We start from the raw sequence: 24,741 nt of genomic DNA, 5'->3' as shown, positions 1-24,741 counted from the left end.
TGTTGTTTGCTAAGGAGAATTGCTGTTTGCTCACTTATGATATTTATATTTTTATGCTGTGGAAAGCCTTGGATAATATATGCAGATTCCTAAAGCAACTTTACTGCATAAAATTAAAATTTTTGGCAATGCTGTGTCAGTTTTTTGATAGAAAATGGGGATTCATCTTAGTATAGGGTATAAAATACTTTAAATTTTAAAGAATTACCTAAAGCGACATTTTGAATTTAAATGAATCTAAAGGCTCCTTCACTCTTGTTGCTTTCATTCAAACAGAAGAGATCTTATTTTTATTCATAATCAAAAAAGGAAAGCCACTATACTCGATTACCTCGAACAGCCCAATGTATTACATATGCATGTATAAATAGAACTTTCAGTCTTTTAGTAATAAGAAATAATTATTTATTTAGAATTTTTTTTTATAAATAATAACTATTAAATAACTATTTATATTAGAATTTGAGAAATCTGTGGAGCGGCATTTCATGATCTAAACAATTGAGGAGTGCACCAGTTTGACTTTTTAAATGGTAGAAGGACATAGAAAGGTGTTACGAAGATAAGAAAACCCCCAAAATATCCAGCCATTGTTTATTAACAGAAGTAACTTTAACAGTAGTAATGGACATGAGAAAAGTCTGTAGGCCAACTATGTAAGGCTAGATACAGGATTGTCAACATCTGTAAATAAGTGAAACACAGGCTGGCTTTGGGAAGGATTTATTTTAGGCACTGAACAAAGCCATGAGGGGTCAGAAATCAAAGTCATTGTTGGGATTTTTCAGAGGAAGGCCAGAGGTAACTCATGTCCTGTAGTTTCTAGGTTTATATGTGTTACAAATCACTCAATACACTGTAGCCCTGGTTCCATGCCTGAGGTCTTTTGGTTTTCTGAAATTCTTTTCCCAGGGAATTTTCTGTAAACAGAAGTGTTTTTGTAACTGTACCTATGTTATTCATTCCTTTTCCTAGGAGGGACTTCTTCTTGATGTCCCTCTGGTCCGACCAACCTGGTTGAAGAGGTTTGCCTTTGTTTCACCAATCAAATGGATCTGAGTAAAATAGTGTATGAGGGAGACACATCCCAAAAATAAAGGAGTCATTTTCAGCCTTCTGAATCTTGGAGTCTGTTGTGGTGTAAAACAGCATCAAATGCACCACTCAGAAACCTGCTCAACTCTCCTCCTTTATTGCGCAGAGAAAACAAACTGCTCTGCACAGACAGCTGTGTCCACACCCTGGCGTGGTTTCTCTAGGAACCTTCACTGAGCCTCTTGTACCCCATGAGATAGATCCAACCTTGATGGAACTTTTTTGTTTGTTTGTTTGTTTTGCAGCTCTGAGGGACAACAGAATCGAGCTGGTGCGAGCGTCGTGGCACGAGCTGAGCATCAGCGTCAGCGATGTGTCGCTGTCGGACGAGGGGCAGTACACCTGCTCCTTGTTCACCATGCCCGTCAAAACCTCCAAGGCTTTCCTCACCGTCCTCGGTAAGTGGGAAGCTCTTCAGGCTCCTGGCAAATTGTGATAAGAATGAACTTTTCTGAGGCTTGGCAGAAGATGGATGTGAATGTCTGATCTGGTTTCCCCTGATGTTTATTGTTTCGTATGAGGAATAACGTGTCTCCTCTCACGGTCGGCGGCGTGGCGGGATAATGGGTTGGGGAGCACACAAACACCACGGAACGAGTGCCTCATAAAATGGACATAACCCTCACATCCCGAGCACCAGGAGTGCAGGGAAGGTGCATGTGTTCATCTCCTGACAATCTATTGGCTAGGGCAAAGGGGAGAAAATCAGAAAGCATGAAATCAAAACGGGCTTTAGAGCTTTATCATTTTTCCTTAGCTGTGCAATTTTTTTGGCTTGTTCTGCTTTTTTTTTTTTTTTTTTTTTTTTTTTTTTTTTTTTTTTTTTTTTTTTTTTGTCTATAAAGTGCAAATTTTCCCTGGGTTTTGCTGCTTCTTTTATGCTTTATCCTCTAAGTGCTCTGCTGTTTTCCCCAAAGGTTATAGATACACATAGAAAAGCAATAGATTTCAAGAGATGCCCAGGAAATAAAGTTTCTGCTTGAAGCTTTATATGACTCTATGAATGTCAGTAGCCCAATCAGCTAAAATTGCTATAGTTCATTGAAACACACCTATGAACCTAAGAGGTTATATGATTTTAGAGATTGATTTTTATTCTTTTTTTTTTTTTTTTCCTTTCTTCTGTCCCTGAACATGACTCTTTCTTTCTTTTTGTTTTATTTTTATATGTGGATGGGCAGACAGTTGAATTTAATAGGACTAATGTAAGATATTCTCTGTGGCAGTAATATTCACATTAATCCAGCCAGGGAATTGGTTTTGTGCTTAGGATATGAAGTACATCTCCCGTTCAGTCCCTGTGAGACTATTTTATAAAATCTTCACAAGTTTGCCATTAAGGACAAAAAGTATCCACTCAAAGCAGAATATTCTGGAATAGCAACTGCCTGTGCTTAATCTTCTTTCTATGGAGAGGCATTTCATGATCTAAACAATTGAGGAGTGCACCAGTTCGACCTTTTAAATGGCAGAAAAACGTAGAAAGGTGTTTCAAAGACAAGAAACCCCCCAAAATATCCAGCCAATATTTATTAACAAAAGGAACTTGGTCGTTAACAGTCCTTTAAGCTTTTCCTTCATTTTAGGGAAGGGTTTCCTGAAGTTTTCCCAGCATCATTTACTTACCTTCCAAGACAGAAATCTGCACAGTTTAGAATTCCTGCCTTTTTTCATTTAGTATTTGTAATTTCCTATTTCAAAGTAGTAACATTTTAAACTCTTAAAACATTTTCTGCTGGAGAGGGAGATCTTTGCCACTGAGATGTATTGCATCTTTTAATCAGATAAACTATCCTTTTATGTACTAATAATCTCTTTATTGACTGCTCTGCTTTCGATTTAAGAAAATTTAAGTGTCAAGCTATTGTAATAGACACCATTTTCTGTCCTGAAAGAGAGGAGTAGATTTATTAAAGAGATGTACTATGCAATAGGTGATGCTGCTTTGCTTTTATGTACATAATCTGCCATTTGGGAAAAGAGATGTAGAAAAACTGAATTATTAAATGCAGGGCAAGGGATCAATTACTGCATCCGAGCCCTTTATATTGCCACAGATGTGATGCACCAAAGCACTGTAACTGCAAGTTAGAAATGGCATTTTTTGAGATTTTTAAATTGCTGTCATCAGTATTACTTTAATATAAGTTATTCTTGTGTCTAAGGTAAGTTTAAACGGATTTATGCACCCAGTAATCAAAACTTTCCCAAGTTTCTTCATGTTTTGTTTTTTTAAAGTCTTCCATGGTTCATTGAAAAACATCTATTTCCAAATTGAATATTATTTCTATGGTAGGTCCAAATTATGTGATCTCCTCTGAAGAACTTGTATTCAAGAGCTGAAGAACTCTCCATAGTTGGTGGAGCTGTGATTATACCTCTTGGTGTTTTACTTTTTGTTTTCTCTGAAGATAAAATTACTCCAGTATTTATTTTCACCCTTCCTTTTGCCTGGATTTTGTATTAAAGTCTTCATTATTTAGGTGTAAATATCTGTTCTGAACTTAGGTCAGTTCAGCTTTTTGTTGCCAGTAATGTTTAATTTTCACAGCTGTGCTTCTAATGTGCTTTGTCATCCTGCTTGCTGTGCTGAGCAGTTTAAATATTGTAACAAGTCAGACTAGACCTGCATGCAGAATATACAGAGATAAGGTTTTTATTAAAATGCAATCTGTTTCTCTTAGAAAATTAGGTAATTCCTGCTTTCCTTCTTTATTTATTTAGAATCAGAATGATGGTTAATTTACAATAGGAAAAAGGTTTAACTGACAAGGCATGAGGAATTAATTATCCTGATTCCAGAATTTAGAGCACATGAAGAAGTGAACTTTGTGTTGGTCGTGCATTCGTGGCAGCAGCTGACACTATCATTTTCAAATCAAACTCACTATCAAACACTTGGATTGTTTGCTTGTTAGGTGTTCCTGAGAAGCCACAAATTACTGGATTTACCTCACCAGTTATGGAGGGAGAGAGGATGCAGCTCACTTGCAAGACATCTGGTAGTAAGCCAGCAGCTGATATCAGATGGTTCAAGAATGACAAAGAAGTTAAAGGTATTTAAAGGGATTTTGGTGTCATTTGGTCCAATTATCAAAACTATACATTCTGTAGAATTGTGTTTTTTAACCTGTGTTTGTGAAGTTGCTCCTGTTGGGTCATGAAATGAGTAGGGGATATTACACAGATGAAGAATTGATTGTAATTTACTGTAGTGGTCATATAACCATCTTTTTATTGTTTTTTCAAATGGTAAAAACTGATGTTTTGGATTGCTCAGAACTCTGTGCAGCATTATGAACTCAACTGTGAGGCTTCATAGAGAAATGATTTCTGAATTGTTATCACAGTCAGACCACTCATCCCTGATATTTTCCCTTTCCATTTCTCTTATGCCATTCCAACATGGGGTATCTCTGATTTAGTTAATCCCCAGGTTTAGGTTACACTCCCCTAAAAACTGTGCCCAGGTGAGGCAGAACCATCTGGAGTTGACAGGAGAATGTATTTCCCATAGGAGAGCTATGGAGCCTGCTCTGGTGAGGAGGAGTCAGGGTGCTGCAAATGAGGGAATCTCAGCTGGAAACTCAGAATCTCCAGCTGAGGGAAGGACACTGACAGTCTGCAGTGAGGAGGAGGGAGAAAATGAACTTTTAAGGGGATCAGGAAAACTTCACAGGGGCTGAGGGGAGTTGGGCAAAGTCAGCTGTAACTGAAAAGCCATTGAGTGACTAAAACCAAAGCTGACAGCAAGGATTTGCCTTCAAGGATGCTTCAAGGAGCTAGGAAAGAGCTGCATATGAAAAGCTGTTTATTTTCCTTTCCATCTTCTCTTTCATCATTTTTGGTATGTTCTTTGCTTAGAACTTAGTTTTCTACTCTATTTTCTTAAAAATGCTGGCGTAGTTTTAAATCCTCATTGGTGAATGAGTGAGTGAAGAGAGCTTCCTGATGGAGAAGGCTGTCATACCTCCAAGCCAGCTGAGGTGCCCATTATAAAGTAAATGGATAAAAAGGAAATGGTATTGGTATTTATTCATGCAATCTCTACTCATTCTTTAATAAGAACAGATGAATAAATGATTCAAAGTCCATCTTTTCTGTGTAGCTTTGAAAAACAAAAACAAACAAACAAAAAACCACCTTTCATTTATCTGATATGTCTAATATTTTGGATTTCATTAACTCAATAAACTGCCTCAAGCAAAGTTACAGAGTTAATTACAGAACCATTTGTCTTCCTTTAGTATTCTCTACCAGAGTTTAATCTGCAAAAGCAGAGCTATGCTATAAAATTGGTAAATAAAGGAGATTTCAGATGATTGCCTAAGGAATCCTGTACATTCTAGAGGTGTCCTTATATTTTTAATGCAAATGAGAATAGTGTTGGAAGGAACTAGCATTTTAGACTGGAATAATATGAAATGTGTAACAAGAATAGAAAATTAAGAAATAGAGGATAATTCTTTTCAGTACTGGGAAATTTGAGGAAATTGATGAAAGAAATGCAGCATCTAATCAAATGTAAGCAAAAAGAAGTATTAAAGAGCACCACTAACACACATGGCACAGCATAGATTGTGTCCTCCAGAAAAGATGGCAGGATTAATATACATATTCAAGGCATGTAAAGATTGGAAATAACTCTAAGCCATGTCAATACTATAAGAGAAACACTGATACAGTTGGCCTATGAGCAAGGCAACACATATTTGAAAAGATCTTATTTTAAAAATTATGTTTTAAAACCTGGTGTAATACCTTTGCCTTTCCTTTAGATGACATGTAATTGAAGCCAGCGATTTGGTGATTTGACTTTTTTAACTAATTTGCTCTTCTCAAGAATTCCTGAAGAGATTAAAAAAAAAAACCAAAAAAAAAGTGATGGGGAAACAAAGGTGTATGAAAAGAGTATGAAAAAGAGCAGTAAAGGGGAAAAAATCCCCAACAACCAGAAATAAGAGGAAAGAACTGAGCACATTCATTTCAGTTTAGTTTTCTAGGTCTTCTGAAGAGCACATTGCCATTTCTCAAAGGTTAGAAATAAAATAACCTAACCAGTCTGCAGTGGCATCAGCAGAAGTTACATTAGCTTTGTGCAGTGTAAAAGGTGAAATGATAAATCTGAGAAAATAGATATGAAATTATATGCTAATGCAGCTGACATTAAAGGTTAGGAGTTCGTCTGTCTAGCACCAGTAAATCCAATTGTGTTACACTGTATTATACATGGTGCAAACGAATATAAATGATGCACTGAGATCAGAGTTGCACCAGAGGGGAAAAAGCCACTCTAAAATTGTAGCTCCATTGCTATTACTCAAAAAAGGAATCATCATCTGGTAAAGGAATAGTGTTTGATAAAGTAAGTGTTAGTAATGAGAGAGACTGGATGTGAAGCACTGGGTGCCACACCTTTTCCTTTAGCATTCTGTCACTCATGTATGCACCAGCTTAACAAAGGGATCTGCAGTTTAGCATTCTGGTGGCATTTCTGGAAGATTATTAAGAGGAAAAAACACTGGAGAATCTAGATGCATTTTTTTCATTTCTAAATTGCCTATTTTTTCTAACAAAATTTGTTACATGCTCTTTCAACAAATTTATATAATGTATTTTTTAGGCTTCGAGAATATCATGAATGGATTTTTTTTTTCTTTTCCTAAGTAGATTGGATTTCAAAACTAAATAAGTTCATTTTGTTGCAACAGGTTAAGACACTTTGAGAAAGTTTCTGTAGTATATACAAAGATTTCAGAGAGGCACTGATCATTTTGCTTTGATAAATATCTAAAGCAAAGATTTTTTTTTTTTAGATAATAAGGCCATTCCATGTCAGAACTTGAGTTTAAATGTAAACAAAAATTATATCTGCCATGTAAAACCAGAAAAACTGTCTTTTTAAAAGATGAGTATTTCTGTGTGTTACAGGTATGTGCTTTTGTAAATAGCTTGCAATGAGCAATGGATGATGGATGATGGACATTCTATAATTTCCATTTATTATTTTCCCTATCAAACATCTACAGTTATGAGATATAAAGCTGTATGAGTTGATACAGGCATATCTGTATGTGCACCTGTCTGAAAGTCATGGAAGTGGGCCCACAGCTGATCCCCGGCTTTCATTTGGCCCAACATTTATTCCAAGGTTAAATGAAGTGGCTAAAGGTCTTCTCTAATTCAGGTTTGAGAAGTCTCCCAGGACATAGGTCCCACAGAAACATTTCTGTCTGGGCTAGATTTTTCAGCCTCCAAAAGCCCTCTTGTGGAGTGGTTTCATTATTTGTAGGTATTTTGTGATACATAATCCAAATTTGTCTTGGTGTAACTTGTGTGTATTGGCATCAGTTTTGCTGTACACCTCTAAGGGAATTCTGGCTTTTTTTTGTCTATGGCCATAATTAATGTACTTTAATGCAACAGTCTGATCAGGTTTTACTCTTCATTTCCTCAGGTTAAGTAATGTCAGCTTTCTTAATATGTCCTTGTACAGCTCCACTGACCACACACAGTGTTTTTCAACAGGTTTATTGTACATTTTTTCTTCAGAAAGCCCAAAACTGGCCCTGGTGCTCTCAGTGTAGCCATGCACGTGCCAAAGAGAGAAGGATCACTTCCCTTGACTTTCTGGCTGTGCTTTTACTGGTGCAAGGCAGTGGGTTTTGGCTTTCAGCCCTGCAAGGGCAGCCTGTTGACTAATGTTCAATATGTCCTACAGCCCCAGGGTCCTCCTCTGTATACAGCTGTATCCCTCCAGCCTGTTCCATTACAGTGCTTCCCACACAAAATGTTTCTGCAATGGATTTCTTTTCAACCTTTTCTTCAACAGAATATTTAGGAGAGAGAGGAGCAGCAAGAAGACAAATTAAACAATACGGTACAACTGACATATTTAAAATTTCTGTATAATATCGTGATGGATGGTGTGTACCCAGCACCTGATCTCCACCATTCTGACATCCAGTTGGGTTTGCACTCAATTAGCACATATTACAATCACACCTTCATTTGGCCACAAAGAAACATCTGAGAAAATACAGCTGATAAGGAGGGCAAGCTAAAAATTTCTGTTGGTGAGGATGCCAATAGTTTGTAGAATATTATTATCACTGCCCTTTTTGCAGGGGAAGTTAGTTCTGAGAGTTGAATTCTTTCACACAGTAGATACCTAGAGAGAGACTTCTAAACATCAATTTAAGAAATTAACTGCTTTTGTTTTTCTAAAGGATTAAGGATCCGCAACCTCTCCATAAAATTTAAGTTGTTGATGTTTTCAGGAGTCTTCTGTCCCCCACCTGAAGTCAGTGAGCAAAGGGATGTGCACATTACTTATAAGCAGAATGTTACCTCTATAAGTGCTTATTATTAAATTTGGAAACCTAATTCTGGGGACAAAATGACATGTGTTTGCTTTAAATACCAGTGAAGACATTTGGTGTTTGATTATAATAACTTTGCTTTAGCTCTGGTCAATGTTTCTCTCACCTACTAATCCCTAAATATTAATATTGACCATGGCAGAAATTGAAATCTTTTATAGCTTAGCAGCAAACAGGCAGAAAAATTCTTGCATGCAAGAAATAATTATTTTTAGGGGAAAATGGAAACTATATAACTACATGGTGTCCTTGTCTGTCTGGAGACAATGATAAAGACCACCTCTCTGATGTCAGAGGTATTTTTAATCTAAAAAGATGGAGCTTAAGCCATTGAAGATTTGCTTTCTAAAATTGATATTTCATGGAAATTTTATTTAGGTCATTCTGTTCTCTAATGGGATTTAGTATAATTTGAAAAACTGAAACCTCTCACTTTTTTAGGGCACAGAGGACATATGAAATCTCAGTGTAATTTAATATATATGTTTAAGTATTTATAGATGTCTTTTCAAGCTTTCATTGCAATAAATCAATATAACAAGCTTGCCATTTTTCTGAAATAAACTAAAATCAATAAGTATCACAAGTAGTTGGGAACCAAGTAAAACAATTCTAAAGTTTGTTTAAGAAGATCTCATGTTCCAGTGAATACATTCAAACATTTTAACACAAATGCTCATTCTTTGGGTTCTTAATTTCTGATCTAGCATGTATTTCTCACAAAGAAATGTTCTGAATGTGAACCTTGAGCTGAGATGATGCTTCCTAAGTGTAGCTGAAAGCTCCCTCCACTGCAATGTCTCTGCTGAAAACTCAGTTTTTTAACTGGATCTGCACAGAATTATCAGCTCAGTTTAGAATTATATAAAGCAGTGAGTGGAAGTTCTCTGCACTAATCTTATTTCTGGTCTTCTTGGGACTCATCTGTATGTTCCAGTAAATATTATAACATGCCCTATTTACAGTTATTTGTTACCACTGATGACTATACCTGGGTTTAGTTTTATTAGTAAATTAGCATAATTCTAACCAAACAACAGAGTAAGCAATGAATAAAGTAAGCACAGGATTAATCTGACTGTGTGCACATGGCTTCAGTAATATCCATAAATTGCATTACTGTGAGAGGCTACAAGAGTGAACTTGGGAAATTTAAAATTTAGTGACACTCTGAATGCGTAAGGCAAGAGGGTGGGACAAGAGCCCAAACTTTTTCAGATGAACTACTGAGAAAATTTACGTCAAATATGGACCTAAACATTCAAGAGGTAATAATGCATAGAATTTCTGTTTGAATGCTGTATTATGGGACCAATTTTAAATTTTTCTCTTTCAATCTCCTACTCTGACAGTGGAGCAAATTGAGGAATAACTGAAGTCTAATTACTTTTATATTAAAGAGATCAATACAGATATGAAATGAAAGATTTGTTCTTTCCAACAACTGTGACAGAAAATTTAGCTGTCTAATGCTGAACTACTTTTTTCCAAAAATGCAGGGAAGGTAACTGATTGCTTATTCTTTCTTCCAGATGTTAAATCTTTAAAAGAAGAAGACACAGTTCGTAAAACATTCACAGTCAGCAGCACGCTGGATTTCCTAGCAGATCGCAGTGATGATGGTGCAGTCGTAAGTTGCAGAGTAGATCATGAGTCCCTAAACTCCACACCTCAGATAGCAATGCAGGTTCTAGAAATACACTGTAAGTAATACCCATTATACATGCTTGCTTTTATGGTGTTGTTTTGTTTCAGAGTGTCTGTTGGAGCAAAATCTTCTAGTGTTGTGCTGATAGATAACATCCTTTCTTATAGCCAGTTTCTGTGGTTTGTATCTGGCTTGCTTGGGTGTGCTTTTTATTTTATTTTTGCAAGGGTGACTCAAAAAAGTTTAATGAAAGCTTTACCATTGGGAGCACTGTGGGACTTGGTTTTCTTTGAGAAGCAGTGGAGAGAAAATTCATTTCTCTTTTTTGGTTATCATTGAAGCAATGTAAGTGTGTTATTGAACATCAAGAGCATCCTCATTTACAGTTTTCCTTAAAAGTTTCTAGAAACTTGAAACAAGAGTATAAATATGCAAAGTTTGTACCAGATTTCCTCAATAATGCTGAATCCTGCAAGTGAAACTCAGTAGAGTTGTTAATAGCACAAATTCAGGAAGAAAAGCTCTTTAGGGTTTATTTTTAGGCCTGGCCTACACAAGGTATTAGTCTAGCTAATCCAAACTTCAGTTGTATTACATCTTTATATATTGGCTATTTCTTTTCTTACAAATAGCATTTCTGGACATGATGTTTTCCACGGTGCATTGTTTCAAAGTTGAATGGATCTGGTTTTCTATCTGTGTGCCTCACTCTGAAGTCAGGTTGTCCTTTGAGTCAGTGGGGTTTTGTCACTTACAAACTGTGAGACACATCAGAGAACACCTTTTCACCATCAGCTGACATTTTCATACTCACTTGTATTATATCCACCATTTTTCAGGGTCCAGCTGTTTGGTTTTTTGGAGAACACCTGTACATCTCATTGCCTAGCTAGCAACAACAAAATGTCAGAGCAGGGGAAGGGAAAAGACCTCTGGTGTCTAGACCAGGTGCAATCAACCTGTTACAAACCAGAGAAGGTTGTCCCTGAAGCAGGCAAGTGTTCAGTGACTGCAGCCACTTCCTGAGGAACCATGTCAAGGACTGCTGCCATATGTAACTTGTTTCTAAACAGGGATATTTCTATAAGCATCTAAGACTTGCAGCACATGTAAAATGCAGGAATGGCAAAAGCACTCTGTTGCACAGAAGCTGACAACTTTGCTAAAAATGCCATCTGCAAAAAAAGTCTGAAAATGAAGAGAATGTGGATTAGCATATGTGCTAAAAATGTTTTCTGAAACATTCTGGCCATCATTTTACTGAGAGAGATCAGGGCCTTTCTTCACCAAATGGCTATTAAACACCTCTCCTAATATATTCAAATGCATCTGTGCTGGAGACATGAATCCCTAAATACTTTCTTTCCTTGAATTCTAAATTGCACAGCCATCAGCCACTGAACTTGCCCATGCCTTCACTCCCAGATTCTTTGCTCTTTCTTCAGTGCCTTGCTCAAGATGTTGGCACCACAGGAAATGAACCAAATTGAATGGAGCAGTAGATACAGAAATTGGACAGCTAAAAAAGGTTTAAAATGGCTGCAGTGTAATGTAATGTGACTGAAAGTAAGGGCAGGGCTCTGGTTTGCATGAGCATCATAAAGCAAAAAACAGCCTTTTTATGGCCTCTTGTATATAAAACCTACTGAATATTTGTTGTTTCCTTCTAATTTCCACCCTTTTAGCAAGGCCAAATAGCAGTGAGGTGCATCTTCCTCTGTGCTTGTTTCTCCAAGTTTTGAACAAGACCTTTTCCCCTCTTCTCTGGCCTCACTGAAGTTCTCTAACAAGGTCAGGCTGCACTGGGCATATCCATTGCTGGTGTGCTTTATGTTAGTGCCCCCTCAGACTGCCAGCTTATCAAAAGCCATAATGCACAAGTAATTGTTCTCTGTCATTCCTGCTTGCTCCATTAATTTTCCACCAATCAATTTAATACTCTCCAGCACTGGTACAGAGTTATTATACACGGAAAGAGAAGTGATAAACGTGCTAAAAGAAGCTGAAGTTTAGGGCAGAGAGTACCATTTAAAGCTATGGAGAAAGAAGTATTCTGTTATTGGTGACAAGAAGACTAAGAACAGTCTTTTGCTGTCCTTGTCCTTGCCACCTACATTTCCATGGTCAGCATACTCAGATGTCTTAATGCTGGTCACATTTTGAAAGGAAACTTTATAAAAAGAGAATAAGATGATATGGTTCATCAGAGAGCCTTAAAGGAAAAAAAAGAAGAGTGAAATGATTCACTGGAACAATCCCAAATACTCCAAGTGGAGTACATTACACTGGAACTGGGCTCCTTGATTTTATTCTCCTTGTGTTGCTCACCCTTATTGTGGATATTACTGCAGTCACTGAAAGCTGGAGGGTTTTCCCATCAGTCCATAAGATTTCAAGCATATAAAATACACCCTGTTTGTATTAACAAGAATCAGGGTCACAGAACCCTGTGGAAGCTGACCCAACAATTATCCTCAGTGCCACCTGTCAGCAGGGCAAAAATAGAGCTGGCAAAAATATAGGACCTCAAAGTCAGCAGAATTTGTTAACCTGACAACCTGTAGGCTCCAAAACTACAACCAAGTCAGTGTGACATTGCCACATGCTCCTAATGTCCCAGAGATATCTAGAATCAGCAGACTACTGTGAGAGAATGATAAGGAAGTCTCTTAAAATGATCATACAGAGCAGCACAGGTGAGCGTCAGTTTGGGAAAGAATGAATGTACAAAGATGAGGCATCACTCACTAGTCCTGCACTTGAGTTTTAAACACCTTAAAATCTGAAAAGGTTTAGCTGTGATACATGGGTGCTCCTCATAAATTATCAGTGTATCACCACCAGTTAGAAGAAAAGGGCAAAAAGAATTTGTCTGGGCATTTCTGCCCTGCATAATTGTGCTTGAAAGTTGAAAAGCCTTCTTTGTTTCGAGCAGATGGCTCCTGACAATGGACTAAACATTTGTGGCTTCATCAAAACAAACAAACAAACAAACCAAAAAGCAAAGCAAAGTAAAAGGGAACAGTAGAAATTGCAGGGTTGTGTTTGCATCTAGTGCATGATAGGTAGAGAAACAGGAAAGCAAAATAATGGAATGAAATGACAGGTTTTGATATATGCCTAGTGAAAGATAGAATAAAATTAAATCTTCCTTAGATGCTGGGACTGTATGAAACAGATATTTGTAATTAGTCCATGGAGAGATGTAAATAGAAGTGCTTATGAGTCCACACAGCTGCTTTTATCATCAACTTTAGTAGGAAGTAAACTTAACAAAATGAAAGCCATCCGATACAGAATATGTGTATTCCCTCTTCTTCCCCTTACACAAACCTTATGTTTTATTATTCTGATAGAGAAATCAAATAAGCTTTCCCAGTAGTGCTACAGTGTATGAAATGAAGCTGAGGACTAAACTTTTACACTGAAAGTATTTTTATGTGTATGTGATAGAAATAGTGCCTAAGTCCTTCTGCTGCTCTTTTCTTTCCTTTCCTTCTCATAGTTCCATCAGGTAGTTGAGATTACCTAGATTGTTATTTTGAAGGAGACTGTGGTCAATCTTTCTTTTTGCAGGGCTTCCCAGATTAATTTTGCAAACTTGAAATATTAAAATAATAGGGGAAAGTATAACATACCCCCACTCCAGGATAATTAGCTTCTCCAATCTTTTGATTTATTTGTCTGTAATTTATGTTATATCTCACTTGTGCTTAATCTTGCTCATCTGTATGTTGTGCTCTGTGCACTGCAGGGCAGCCCAATTGCCCAAATCTTTCTGCTGTGCTGAAAGGTTTGGCTGTAATTTAGTTTCTGCTTGGCCAGCAGAGGTTTGTGGTAGCATGACACTGCTTGCTGAGTTTATTTTTCCTCTGACCCTTAATGTCAATAGCAAACCTAAAATAGACTTGTATCCCCCCTGGCTTTGCTCTGAAGTTTGCTTGTCAGCCTAGCTGCCACTGATTATTAGGAACTGCTTCTTGTAAGTGATAAATACAAATCTCAAAGGGATATTTAATTTCATTGTTTACTTCTGTGTTCAGCCTAAACAAAGAATGTATTGTTTGTTCCCATGTTAAAGCATCATGGGTACAGCGCTTCAATTTTGAAAGCTTCTCAGTAAAATGTTTACGAGATTGTCTAAGTCCTCATGCATGCTCCTGAAAAGACATTTTGAGGGCATGTACAACTTCTGGTCCATATCTGGGAAGTCAGTGAATTCTTCTCATCCCTCTTCAGTGTTGCAGATGTGTTGTGATTCCCAAAAGCAGCATCTTCTCTTCCTTCCAGGTCTTATCTGAGCAGAAACCAGCCAACATTTTGCTTCGTACTGAACACAGTGCCATAAAATTACCCAGTGGTAATTACCTTACCTTAGTGAAGATTCTCTGACTGCAGTAAATTACCCAGCAGACCTCAGTAAAAATTAATTGTGTAAATCTACCCCAGAGGCTGCTTTTGAAGCCTTAAAGTGAAATCAAATCATTTGAACTTCAAACCTAATCATCGTGCTTCTAAAATGGCAGCTGCGATGTGATCCGCGCTAATGGACTCAGGGAGATTTTGCTCAAAAGCTGACCACACTCCCAAAAGACAGCACTAATCAGCTAAATATGTGTTATGTAAAGAAGTGTCTAGAGAGGCAATTTTGAGTAAATTCTATATTGGCAGACACAGATGTGCAGTGGATTGTTGGCCTGACAAATCTATAGCCGTCAGCTGACTTGCTTCCACAGGCTATTCCAACATGTCTGTGTGATAGGCTCACTTCTTCTTTGGTGGGCTGTTATTAGATTCCTTTGCAATGAACATCCAGGCCTGACTTTAAAATCAGGCAGCTATTCCATGAGAATGTTAGAACCATTGTCCTGGAAATAAGGGTATTGATTTTGCATTAGGTAAACAAAGCCTGAGAGTGCAGCGGGCTGCAGGTCGGATCAGCCACGCACCTGTGTAGAACACGGGGTGTCTGTGTGTGCACACGTGTCTGACAGCACTGTGCCCCTCTCACTCCTCATGTACCAGCAAATGGAGCCTTCCCTGATGGCAAGATGGGCCCAGAATTTCTGCTGGGGTAAGCAGTGAGCTACATTCCCTGATGTAGCTGACCTAGGAAGGTTTAGCTCATTTTTTCTACTTGGCTGGTTTCAAGTTTTTGTTGGAACAGAGTTTCTAAAATGCATCTTCTGAACAAAAATGAGTAAAAAATGTGTGTGAATATATAAAAATATATTAAATATAGTATAGAATGTTCTGCACCTTCATATAGCACTATATGAAATAAGGCATTCTAAAATAAAGGCAAGAAAAGGGTCATGCACATTTCGGTGTTAGACTCTGTCTGTGATAAGTGTCTAAAAGACTCAGAGCTGCCCATCAGAACAGCATATAGAGACAAAAACCCCTGTCTTCCTTAAGTCTTAATGCTCAATTCTGATGAATTAGGCACATGTTAAATATCTTATTGGATATTCAAGGTGTCTGTCTCTGCCCAGACTTGCTGACTTTTTGTAGCTCAGAAAGGGCAGATCTGTGCCCATGCAAAAGCAAACAAAAATGGGACACTTCTTAGCTATGATAAAATAGGAGAGGAAAGGAAAAATTTCCCTTGCTGCCTACATATGGTCCTTCTGTACTGTAAATGAGTAAAATATGTGTCACACATTAATTCTCTTTAAGCTGTGTGGCCATTTGTCTTGTTGAAGCTGATTCTAATTTTCTCCTCATGTGCTCCTTTCTTTCTACTTACTTTAGTTGTTTCCCCCAATTTTGTGCCTAAAAACAATCTTTGCTGTTGCATTTTGGCATATCTCCTTTTCTCGTTTGCTTTGGAGTTATTTACTTTAATTTTTATTATATTTTTTTCTGATTTGTGGTATGTCTCCCAGAACTATCCCAGAGTTAAGGATGGTTTAGGAACAAGGGTACATCTCCCTTTTTTTTGGAAGTGGCTTTTACTCTCTAGGCAGAGAATATGTTTTTCTGAAGTGAAGAAAATATAAGAATTAAAAGAAATTTCCTTCTTTGATGCTGAGCTCTTTGGTTTCTGATCAGTCCACAGAGTTGTTGGTCATTCTCGTTTGCTTGTGACCATCTTTTCATTACACTGTGTGACACCCTGACAGACACACTGGCTGGAAGTAAAATCTGGTAACATTTGGTGTGATTACACACTGCCACAATCTTTGTGTGGACAATCTGGCAAGAGATGCATCCCCAGAGTCAGAAAAATGCTTTGTTAATGAGGATAATAAGATGTAATAGCATGGCCTTCCAATTTTTCTTTGATTTTTTTTTTTAACAGGGCCCCAAAATACTAGGTGAACTCAAAATAGCCTGAGTGTTGAGTCAGGAGGGAAAATAGTTGCAATTCTTGTGAGAGTTGGAACTTGTTTTGATGTTGCCAAGAGAGAAAAAATCTGTGTGATTATAACTTCAATCAATTAGTTTATCCACACAATTCTCCTATAACTTCTGAGACAGTCAAAAGACCTGGATTTTCCAGAGGCATAATTCCCTAGAGTTACAAAAAAAAAAAAAAAAAAAAAAAAAAAAAAAAAAAAAAAAAAAAAAAAAAAAAAAGAACTCACCTGAGATTTGCACATCCAGGGCTTTGCAGATCTCTATCTCAAACTAGCAGGATTTGCTCTCTCCCTATAACCATTTTATCATGGTATACTTTGAGTGGTTTGGAGCTGAGAGACCTCAGAGACCTCTGGAACCTGTGGAAGGAGGCCAATATTTGAAGCTTGGTCTTATTGATTAAAGCCACCTTTTGTTCTAGCTTAAGAAACAAGAGGGGGCTGCATTTTCTGTCTGATGTGCAGACAGGACCTTGGTCTCTCGCAAAGCCTCTGATCCCAGACAATCTCTATAAGCCTGGGCAAGCAGGGATGTCCTTCCCTTCAGTGAAAACCTGTGAGCTGGTCAGGCCCTGTAGAAGCTCATGAGGAAAAGCTGGATGTTTTCATAACTGGCTCCCTGAATCTGAAACGGAGGCTCTGTCTCTTGGACTGATGCTCTCATCCTGTAAAAATCGACTCTCTGAGTGCTGTTCCTGCTTTTCTCTTTCATTGAAGATGTTCTGGACTGAGGAGATTTCCAAAGCCTTCCAGGTGACTCTCTCTTATCCTTCTTACACATTCAGGTTTTCCTTTTCACACATTCGGGTTCCCACCCAAGAGTCACCCATGCTATGATATTCAACCAACCCAAACAGGTTTGGGTTTTGTTCTGTTATTTGTTCCTGAATTCATTCTCTGAATGTTAATATGGAAAATAAATACATCTCAACGCAATACTTTGAGGACCAGCTCTCAATTCTATTTCCCTTAAAGGAGGGATGTTTCTATACTTAACCAGTGTAAGATGCAAATAAAACAGTAATAATAGGAATGCCATTTAAAAGCTACTGTTTCAGTATGCTACATCTCTTCCTACTGAATGAAAATTAAGTAAGAAGTTAATTATATAGCTCAATAATTATGTAAGCACTGTGTTAATTAGTACAGTTCTATTTTTTAAACTTTTAATACTGGTGAATGTTTGAAATAAGTGAAACTTAAAGGATAGTTACTGTAAACAGTAAAGGATGATATCTGTGAACAGGAAAGTTCACTGCTACAATTTGCATGTTTAAATGAGATCAATTAGGTTAATGATGGATGAAAATAAGAAATCCATTATTTAAATGCAAAATAATTCATAAACTTGTAAGTCCATTTACTGCCAAACTTTCATCTTTCAAAGGGGATATCCAGTTCGAAGGGTTAATGTACAATCCTGACCTTTACCATCGGAGGTTTATGTTCAAATATGGTTTACAAGTGAAATATAATCTAATTTATTTCTCTGTAAAATCTTATGTAGAAAATCCATGGAGTGGCTTGTCTACCCTGCATAAAAAACTTTGAAATCTGGTGTGGGGCTGGATATTCCATGTGCTTGTTGTGTGACTAAGAGAGGGCTCCAGAAGGTTTGAAAGGAAGTTTGGGAGGGTGAGTTAATAATATTACAAGTAGGAAAGACTAGCAAGCAGACAGTCTGGAGGAAAAGACAAAAAACATATGTAGAGATCATTACCAAAACCTCCCAAGGAAGAGAATTTTGCCATTCACAAGAGTGAGATGTATATTTTCAAGAAGCAAGTCAAATGTTCATTTCCTGACGCTACTGCTAAGTTATTTTTATATAGACTAAACTTTTATAGTGTCCAATAGCTGATATGAATGTCAGATAAAGGACTGGAGAGATATTTAGGTATGCTGAGCATCCAGAAGCTCTCATTTTAACTCCTTCAACAGTTATGGATGTGCTACAGTTCTTTGGCCATATTCAGATGGTTTAAGTCAGGCACAACAGAGCAACGAAGGCTTTAAACAAAAGAATCTGAGAAAGCAGAAGATAAAGTTACACTGAAAGATCATGGGATCTCTCAAAGTTCAGCATTTCTTTATAACATGGCAGAAGACTTTTCTTTGCCTTTTCTTTTTTTTTTTCTTTTCTCTTAGAAGCAAAATTGAGATAAAACATAAGTTGGAGAGAGCACAGCGTAAGGCAATGGAGATGCTAAATGGAACAGATTGTTTACTCTGGAGAAGTGGCACGACAAAAAACAATTAAACAAGATGAAAGTTGAAAAACTAAGCTTCATCACTTGCATTCACTGGAGGAAACAGAACTGATTTGCAAAGAAAATATTGTATCTACCATATCATTTATGTGTGTATGGGACTTAATGCATAATTCAGAAACCAGTGACCCATTCTGCAAAGCCTTGCAAAGAGGAGTGGCTGTTCCCTGGTGCTGTCCCCATGGAGTGACACACACCCAGAACTGGGGTGACAGTGCCACTCTGTCCTCCTTAATTCAGCAGGGGCTGCAGATGTGCTCACATTTATCTGTGATAAATGTCTTGGTCTGTTTCAAGGCCAAGCACCAAGTAGGTAAGAATGATCAATGAACACATTACATGGCAAAGGCAGGGTAAGGTTGTAGACATTTGAAATGAAGTGGGGGGGAGCTGTGGAACTTTGGTGTAGTACTTCCAGCTTCTTTTCCACCTTCCCAAAACCCCAAGCCACATGTTATGTACTACCACTGCTTCCTTTATTGTGTTTTAGTAATTGTGGTGAAGGAGCCTGGCATGGCCAGCAGGTGAGGTGCTGAAACATGTCCAGGGGATGTCTTTAACAAAGTACCACATGATCAATGTCCTCAAAATTAGTGACCCAAATGGTTTCCTGCCAGGTCAGTGTTGGAATTCAGGCACTCATGTAGTATGAGTGTCAGGAGGGAATATTTGATCAATCTTTCTTTGCCCCCACACTTTGGCATCCACAAGGGTGTTTTGCACTCTTCTGTTACAAGCTGTTATTATTCTCTCCTACAACAAACATCATTTAAAAATAAACCAGATGAGATTAAGGATGACACAATAGTCATCAAATAATCTCAGGTAACAAAGGGACCCATATGCTGTTTCTGGTCCTGCTTAACTGTAAAGCAGTTTTAAAGGAGTATAAAAGGAAGACATTGGAATATCCATGTGGATATGGTACCAAGTATTAAATTCTATCAAACCTAATTATTTAAGTACTATCATAAAGCATAACTTCACAGTGTTGTTGAATACTTTTATTGAAATGAAATACCATTGCCATGGCAAAATTGCTTGAACTAGATTGACTCACCCACAAATATTACTAATTAAATTATTTTTCAGATACATAATATTGATTTTCTTTCCCTCTCATCCATTTAAGCAATGAGTAATTCATTCTTTTCTGAAGCAGAACATCAAACTTACTGTGTCTGCCAGGCCGCTTTGGTAAAGCTACCAAGGCAGACTTACACCTAAGTGCTTATTCAAGGCAGTAGTGCATAGACAGAAGCCATGCTGCTTGCCATTTACAAAATAAGCCAAATTTGGGGAAATGCTGATTCACAGCTGTAGGGTGCACAGCTGGTAAGTGTAAAAGCTATTAAAAATGGTGAGCACTTGCACAGAGCTGATTAAAGTGCTCCTCTCCCCTCTTTCTCGTCTCATTTGAGATATCCAATCTGATGTTTATTTTTGTGCCTACTGGAGTGGTTTGTCCTTGGAATTTACTTTTAAAATCTCTTCTTTCCTAAGCTTATTTTCTTACATTTTTTTAGAAATAGGAATAAAATTATGTAGGACTACAGAATTCTCAATGAGCTTTGCAATTGCTATCTCTGTATGAAAATTATAATCTCGTGGTTTCTGATGAAAAAAAAAAAGTTTTTGAAACTGGCCTGTGCTTACTCCAGTGCTAATTAATTTAGAAAGTAGATACATCATCATTTTCAGAGGTATCTGCTTATTTTATCTTTGCATCTGGAAATGATGGAAAGGTTCCAAGGAAATAAAGAGAGAGAAAAAAGCGTGATGAAAAATGTAGAAGGCTGTGACATAGATAGATTTCACAAACATGCATTTTAAAAGAACAGACAAAAATGTATAGAAAATAAATGAATTAGTCTCTCAGGAAAAAACTTTAAAAATCTTATCATCTGGGAGCCATTTATTACCAGGTAGTAATAATCTTTTATTATCAGACTGTTAGATTTTTATAACATTTTTTAAAATGATAGCACCAGAACTGCTGTTGTTCACTGCCACACTAAAATATCTGAGAAATTTATGAAAGCTTTTCAATATTCAGAAGGTTTGTGGTCATAAAATGAAAACATGAAGTAAAGACGTGCTGTTGGTAGCTCATAATTTAGCTAAACCTATAAGAAGAAAAATGTGTTTTAATGGACCAGTTATAGTAATTTGCACTCTGGTTCAAGGAGGAAATGGTGGTTTGTGTTCAAAGGGAAAAAAAAAAAAAAAAAAAGACAACAATGTAAATATATTTATTTAAAATGGCAGAGTAAATCTGAGTATTATAGATCCAGGCAGGAGGTGCTGCTGCACAAGATGAAGTGATTAATTCAGAACTTGGAATGCTCTGGAAACAGTCAGTGGGTAATGGGAGGAAGGTGGGGGTTATCTTATCCTTTTCCTTGCCAGATGATGTGGCAGCCATGACAAGGACGTTGCACCACAGGAAAGGTCTGTGTGCTTTGTCTGGGCTGCCTGAAGCTCAGCTGAGTGTGTTCTAAACTGGCAAGTAATTAATAAAACTTGCTCCCTGTGTTGCTTAGGGTCCAGAAAGGTAAAACCTGGATTCCATGGGATGATCCCTGATCACAGTGGGAAGAACTGCTCTGTCACACAAGCGCAGCTTTCCTCCTGGATGGATCCTTTATCATATTCCATACTGTTGGATCCAGTGCTCAGCTAAGCCTTTCCTTACTAGCAGTACTTTTAAGGCTTTTTAAATCACTGAGTATGGCAGAAAATTTCTAGTGACAAAAGGTAATAAAAACCATCTACTCATCATCCTAAAAGATTAAATAAGGAGGTAGTATCAATGCTTTTAGCAGGAGGATTTTAAGCAACATTTGTAGCGCATCCTGATGGATTGTGAGCACTCCCTTCCCCTGGCAAACCCAGCCAGTGAAGTGTTTGCCCCTCCCTGGATCTTTCCATGGCTTTCCTTTAACTGTTAACATAATTTGCACTCAAACAGCAAGTCCAGCAAGGATCACAGGTTTCATTACAACAGACTCAGCTTCTTGCTGCAGCTGGAGAGATGTTCATAACACAAACTACAGAGAGAGAATCACTTTCAAAGGGAGGATGCATCAGAATCAAAGTATTGCAGTGGAGGCCTAGGGTCAAATGATGTTAATGAGCTGCTTTCAATTATTTATAACACAATCAGGGACAGGATTGTGTCTGCCCTGGTTTCGAGATAGGCACCTGACAATGTGGCTGCATGGAAACTAATCAGTTAGGAGAGCCTTGTTTTGGAGGTTTGATATATTTGTTGTAGTGATATATTGTGTAGAGCTGTAAGTTTTAGTTCACATGCAAATGTTTGACCAGCTGTGCCTCATTTTTTTCTACCATTTCCACAAGGCTGAGCTCTTTTTACTAGTTTGAACTTTCAGGACTAAGTAGGGCATCGTGAAAGAAAAAAAAAAAAAAAATAAAAGAAGTACACAATCCCTTGTGTTTTAAGAGAGATTTAGGCAGCATATATCTCACTGATGTGTGCCATGCATACAGGAGAGGACCTGACCAATGGATTTTTCCTTTTGAACCCTAAAGACTCATAAACTAAAATAATTCCAAAGATTTATCTTTCTCTATGCACCTTGTGTATATTGAAGATTATATGTTACTGTCACCAAATGGGGCATTTTTTTTATGCCAGGTCTTTTAATATTTTACAAACCAGAAAAAAAATGCTTTCTTTGGTGAAAGAAAAGCAGAGGGAATCAAGAGAAATGTGATTTCTGCTTGATACTATTACCGATTTCTTTAAAATTATGTGAACAAACCTACCCAAAGCTAAAAGTTGAGACCAATACTATTTTACTAATTGATTATTACTTAAACAGTAAATGACCTTTTAGTTTTTACATATTAATTGTTGAATTGCTTTGATCATAAGAAAAATCACATGTACAAAGAGAAGACCCAAACATTAGGCAAAATCACTGTATAGCGTGTGAAACCTTGAATGGATAATACTACAGGAGATTTTAATTGAAATGTGGTAGGATGCACATCTTCTGTGATGCCATTTTACTTTGGGAAGTAGGAATCACAGACTTCATACAATAAACAAGTTTAAAAAGCAAAAAACTTGAAGGGACACTGTGCTTTATATGAAATAATAGTGTGGAAATATAATTGTTTCCTAGCTGAGTAGATATTTGTGTATATTCCTAGCTGAGTATATATTTGTTAGCAGTTTAGATAAGATTTTCTTAAGTTTGTGTTGGTAATGGTAAAATATCTAAGATCTGCCTATGGCATTGTGTTTACATTTAATTGTTTTATTTGTTTAAAAAAATGTTTAAATATTGAAAAATATTGCCATCTTTGACATTTAAGAAAGCTACTCTGAGGCCACCAGCTCAAAAAGTACTTTAAGAAAAAAAATTAAGTGATTTTTTTGCATGGGAAGTCCAAGAATGGAGGTACCGAAACCACTTGATGCTAAGGATTGACACATTCCTAAGAAATAGGTGGGGATTTTTAAAGTTTTATGAGATTTGGGGTTTTTTGTAAATATCCTAATCTGGCTCTAGAAAACTTTCCTAAATATAAAATGAAGGGTATATTCTGTGTTATGTTGGCACTGAATGTAAATAGAGACAATTTGCACAGCACTGAATTGCTTGAGGAATTCTAACTCCTGATGTGCATTGGGCTAAGAACTTTCTAATACCTGGGGTTTTTTAGTGTCAGAATATCATGATTTAACGAAACTAGGAAATAGATAAGAAAAAAAAAAAGCCTTTTCAGAGTCAAAATGAAATCTTAGTTCAAAATCTGGCTGGAAGGGAGATCTCAGCATTCCTGGCTGAGCTCTGCTATTGCATGGGAGGTCGTGGCACTCTGAACCAGACCAAACCCTTTCTTTATCCATGAACTCCAAAGGCTGAATGTTCTAATCTCTAAATTACTGCCAAATAAGTGTTTTGCTGGATCTGATCAACATAGTGTGAATACTTCAGTACTCAACGGAGTAAGTAACCTCTTTTTCTCATAAATCACTGCATGGGGTCTAATAACTGATCTTGATGGATTGATTACCACTTCTCACAAAAATCAAATTATGTCTAAGTGAGGAAATGTAGGAATGGCTTCCTGAGACATGGAGGTAGAGCAGGGCTCTAAAATCTAGGCTGCTGAAGTACAGGACCCTTCGGATTAGTTATTCTGTCCTTCTAAAGGAAGAGAAGGACGTGTCCTTGTTCTGTTCTGCTTTCTGGAGATTCAGCCACATTGAAAGAGATTTGGGGTGCTAAGTTTAAACTTCATAGGAAGTTATTGCATTTATTTATTTTCTAAAAAAAATAAATTATAATTCAGCAGAAAATTTGCAGATTAGGAGCCCTGACTTGAATCTGTATATTTGATACAATATTCCTATGTACATTTCTTCAGAGGAGAATCACTAAGATTTTTTTCTGTTAATCCTCCTTTCACTGGAACACCAATGAAGGCTGAGATTTACCTTTTAACAAAACATTTAGAGAAATCTAGTGGCAAGAAGTTTGTGTTACACCCAAAGTAATGCATATATCAAAATTACCTGGAGGAAAGACTGCTGCACTGTTCTTTGCATAGGTGCATTTTCAGCACTCTTGGAATTCTGATGACTGTGAGATCATGAATACTACTTCTGAATAGTCTACTGCTTCCAATCATTGATTCTTAACAGTGTCAATGAAATATATGTGCTCCACCTCCCCTAACATCTGTCCAAGAAGAAAGGTGGTCTTATTTTCTGTTTCTGGGCTTGTAATTACATTGAATGAAGTTGATTAAAGTAGGGAGGGATTATTTGATAAAATAGCGTACTCCTATCATAACCTCATGATAATGCTACCCCTTTGTCTCACAAAATGATTTCTCATGTGCTTATTCCTTGATTAATGCCTTAGGATGCAAAGGGTTATGCTTTGATTTAGTGACTCAGCCACAACTGTGAGTTCCATCAAAGGTTTCGCTAAGAACTGATG

The 24,741-nt window shown here is 37.2% G+C and overlaps 1 protein-coding gene across 3 annotated transcripts in view; it reads left to right on the top strand.

The window, feature by feature from the left end:
• The window catches only part of CADM2 (cell adhesion molecule 2), a 570,185-nt gene that overhangs the window by 452,791 nt on the left and 92,653 nt on the right, over window positions 1-24,741 (top strand). For all 3 annotated transcript variants that reach the window (XM_083855090.1, XM_083855089.1, XM_083855091.1), the window contains exons 3-5: window positions 1,341-1,493; window positions 4,014-4,151; window positions 10,010-10,180. In XM_083855090.1, coding sequence (XP_083711216.1) covers window positions 1,341-1,493; window positions 4,014-4,151; window positions 10,010-10,180 — 462 coding nt within the window. The remainder of the gene's footprint in view (window positions 1-1,340; window positions 1,494-4,013; window positions 4,152-10,009; window positions 10,181-24,741) is intronic.

The sequence above is a fragment of the Zosterops lateralis genome, assembly GCF_965231275.1.
Source record: "Zosterops lateralis genome assembly, chromosome: 2".
Classification (NCBI taxonomy): Eukaryota; Metazoa; Chordata; class Aves; order Passeriformes; family Zosteropidae; genus Zosterops; species Zosterops lateralis.
The sequence above is the reverse complement of the archived record's forward strand: the minus strand, read 5'-3'. Positions and strand labels throughout refer to the sequence as shown.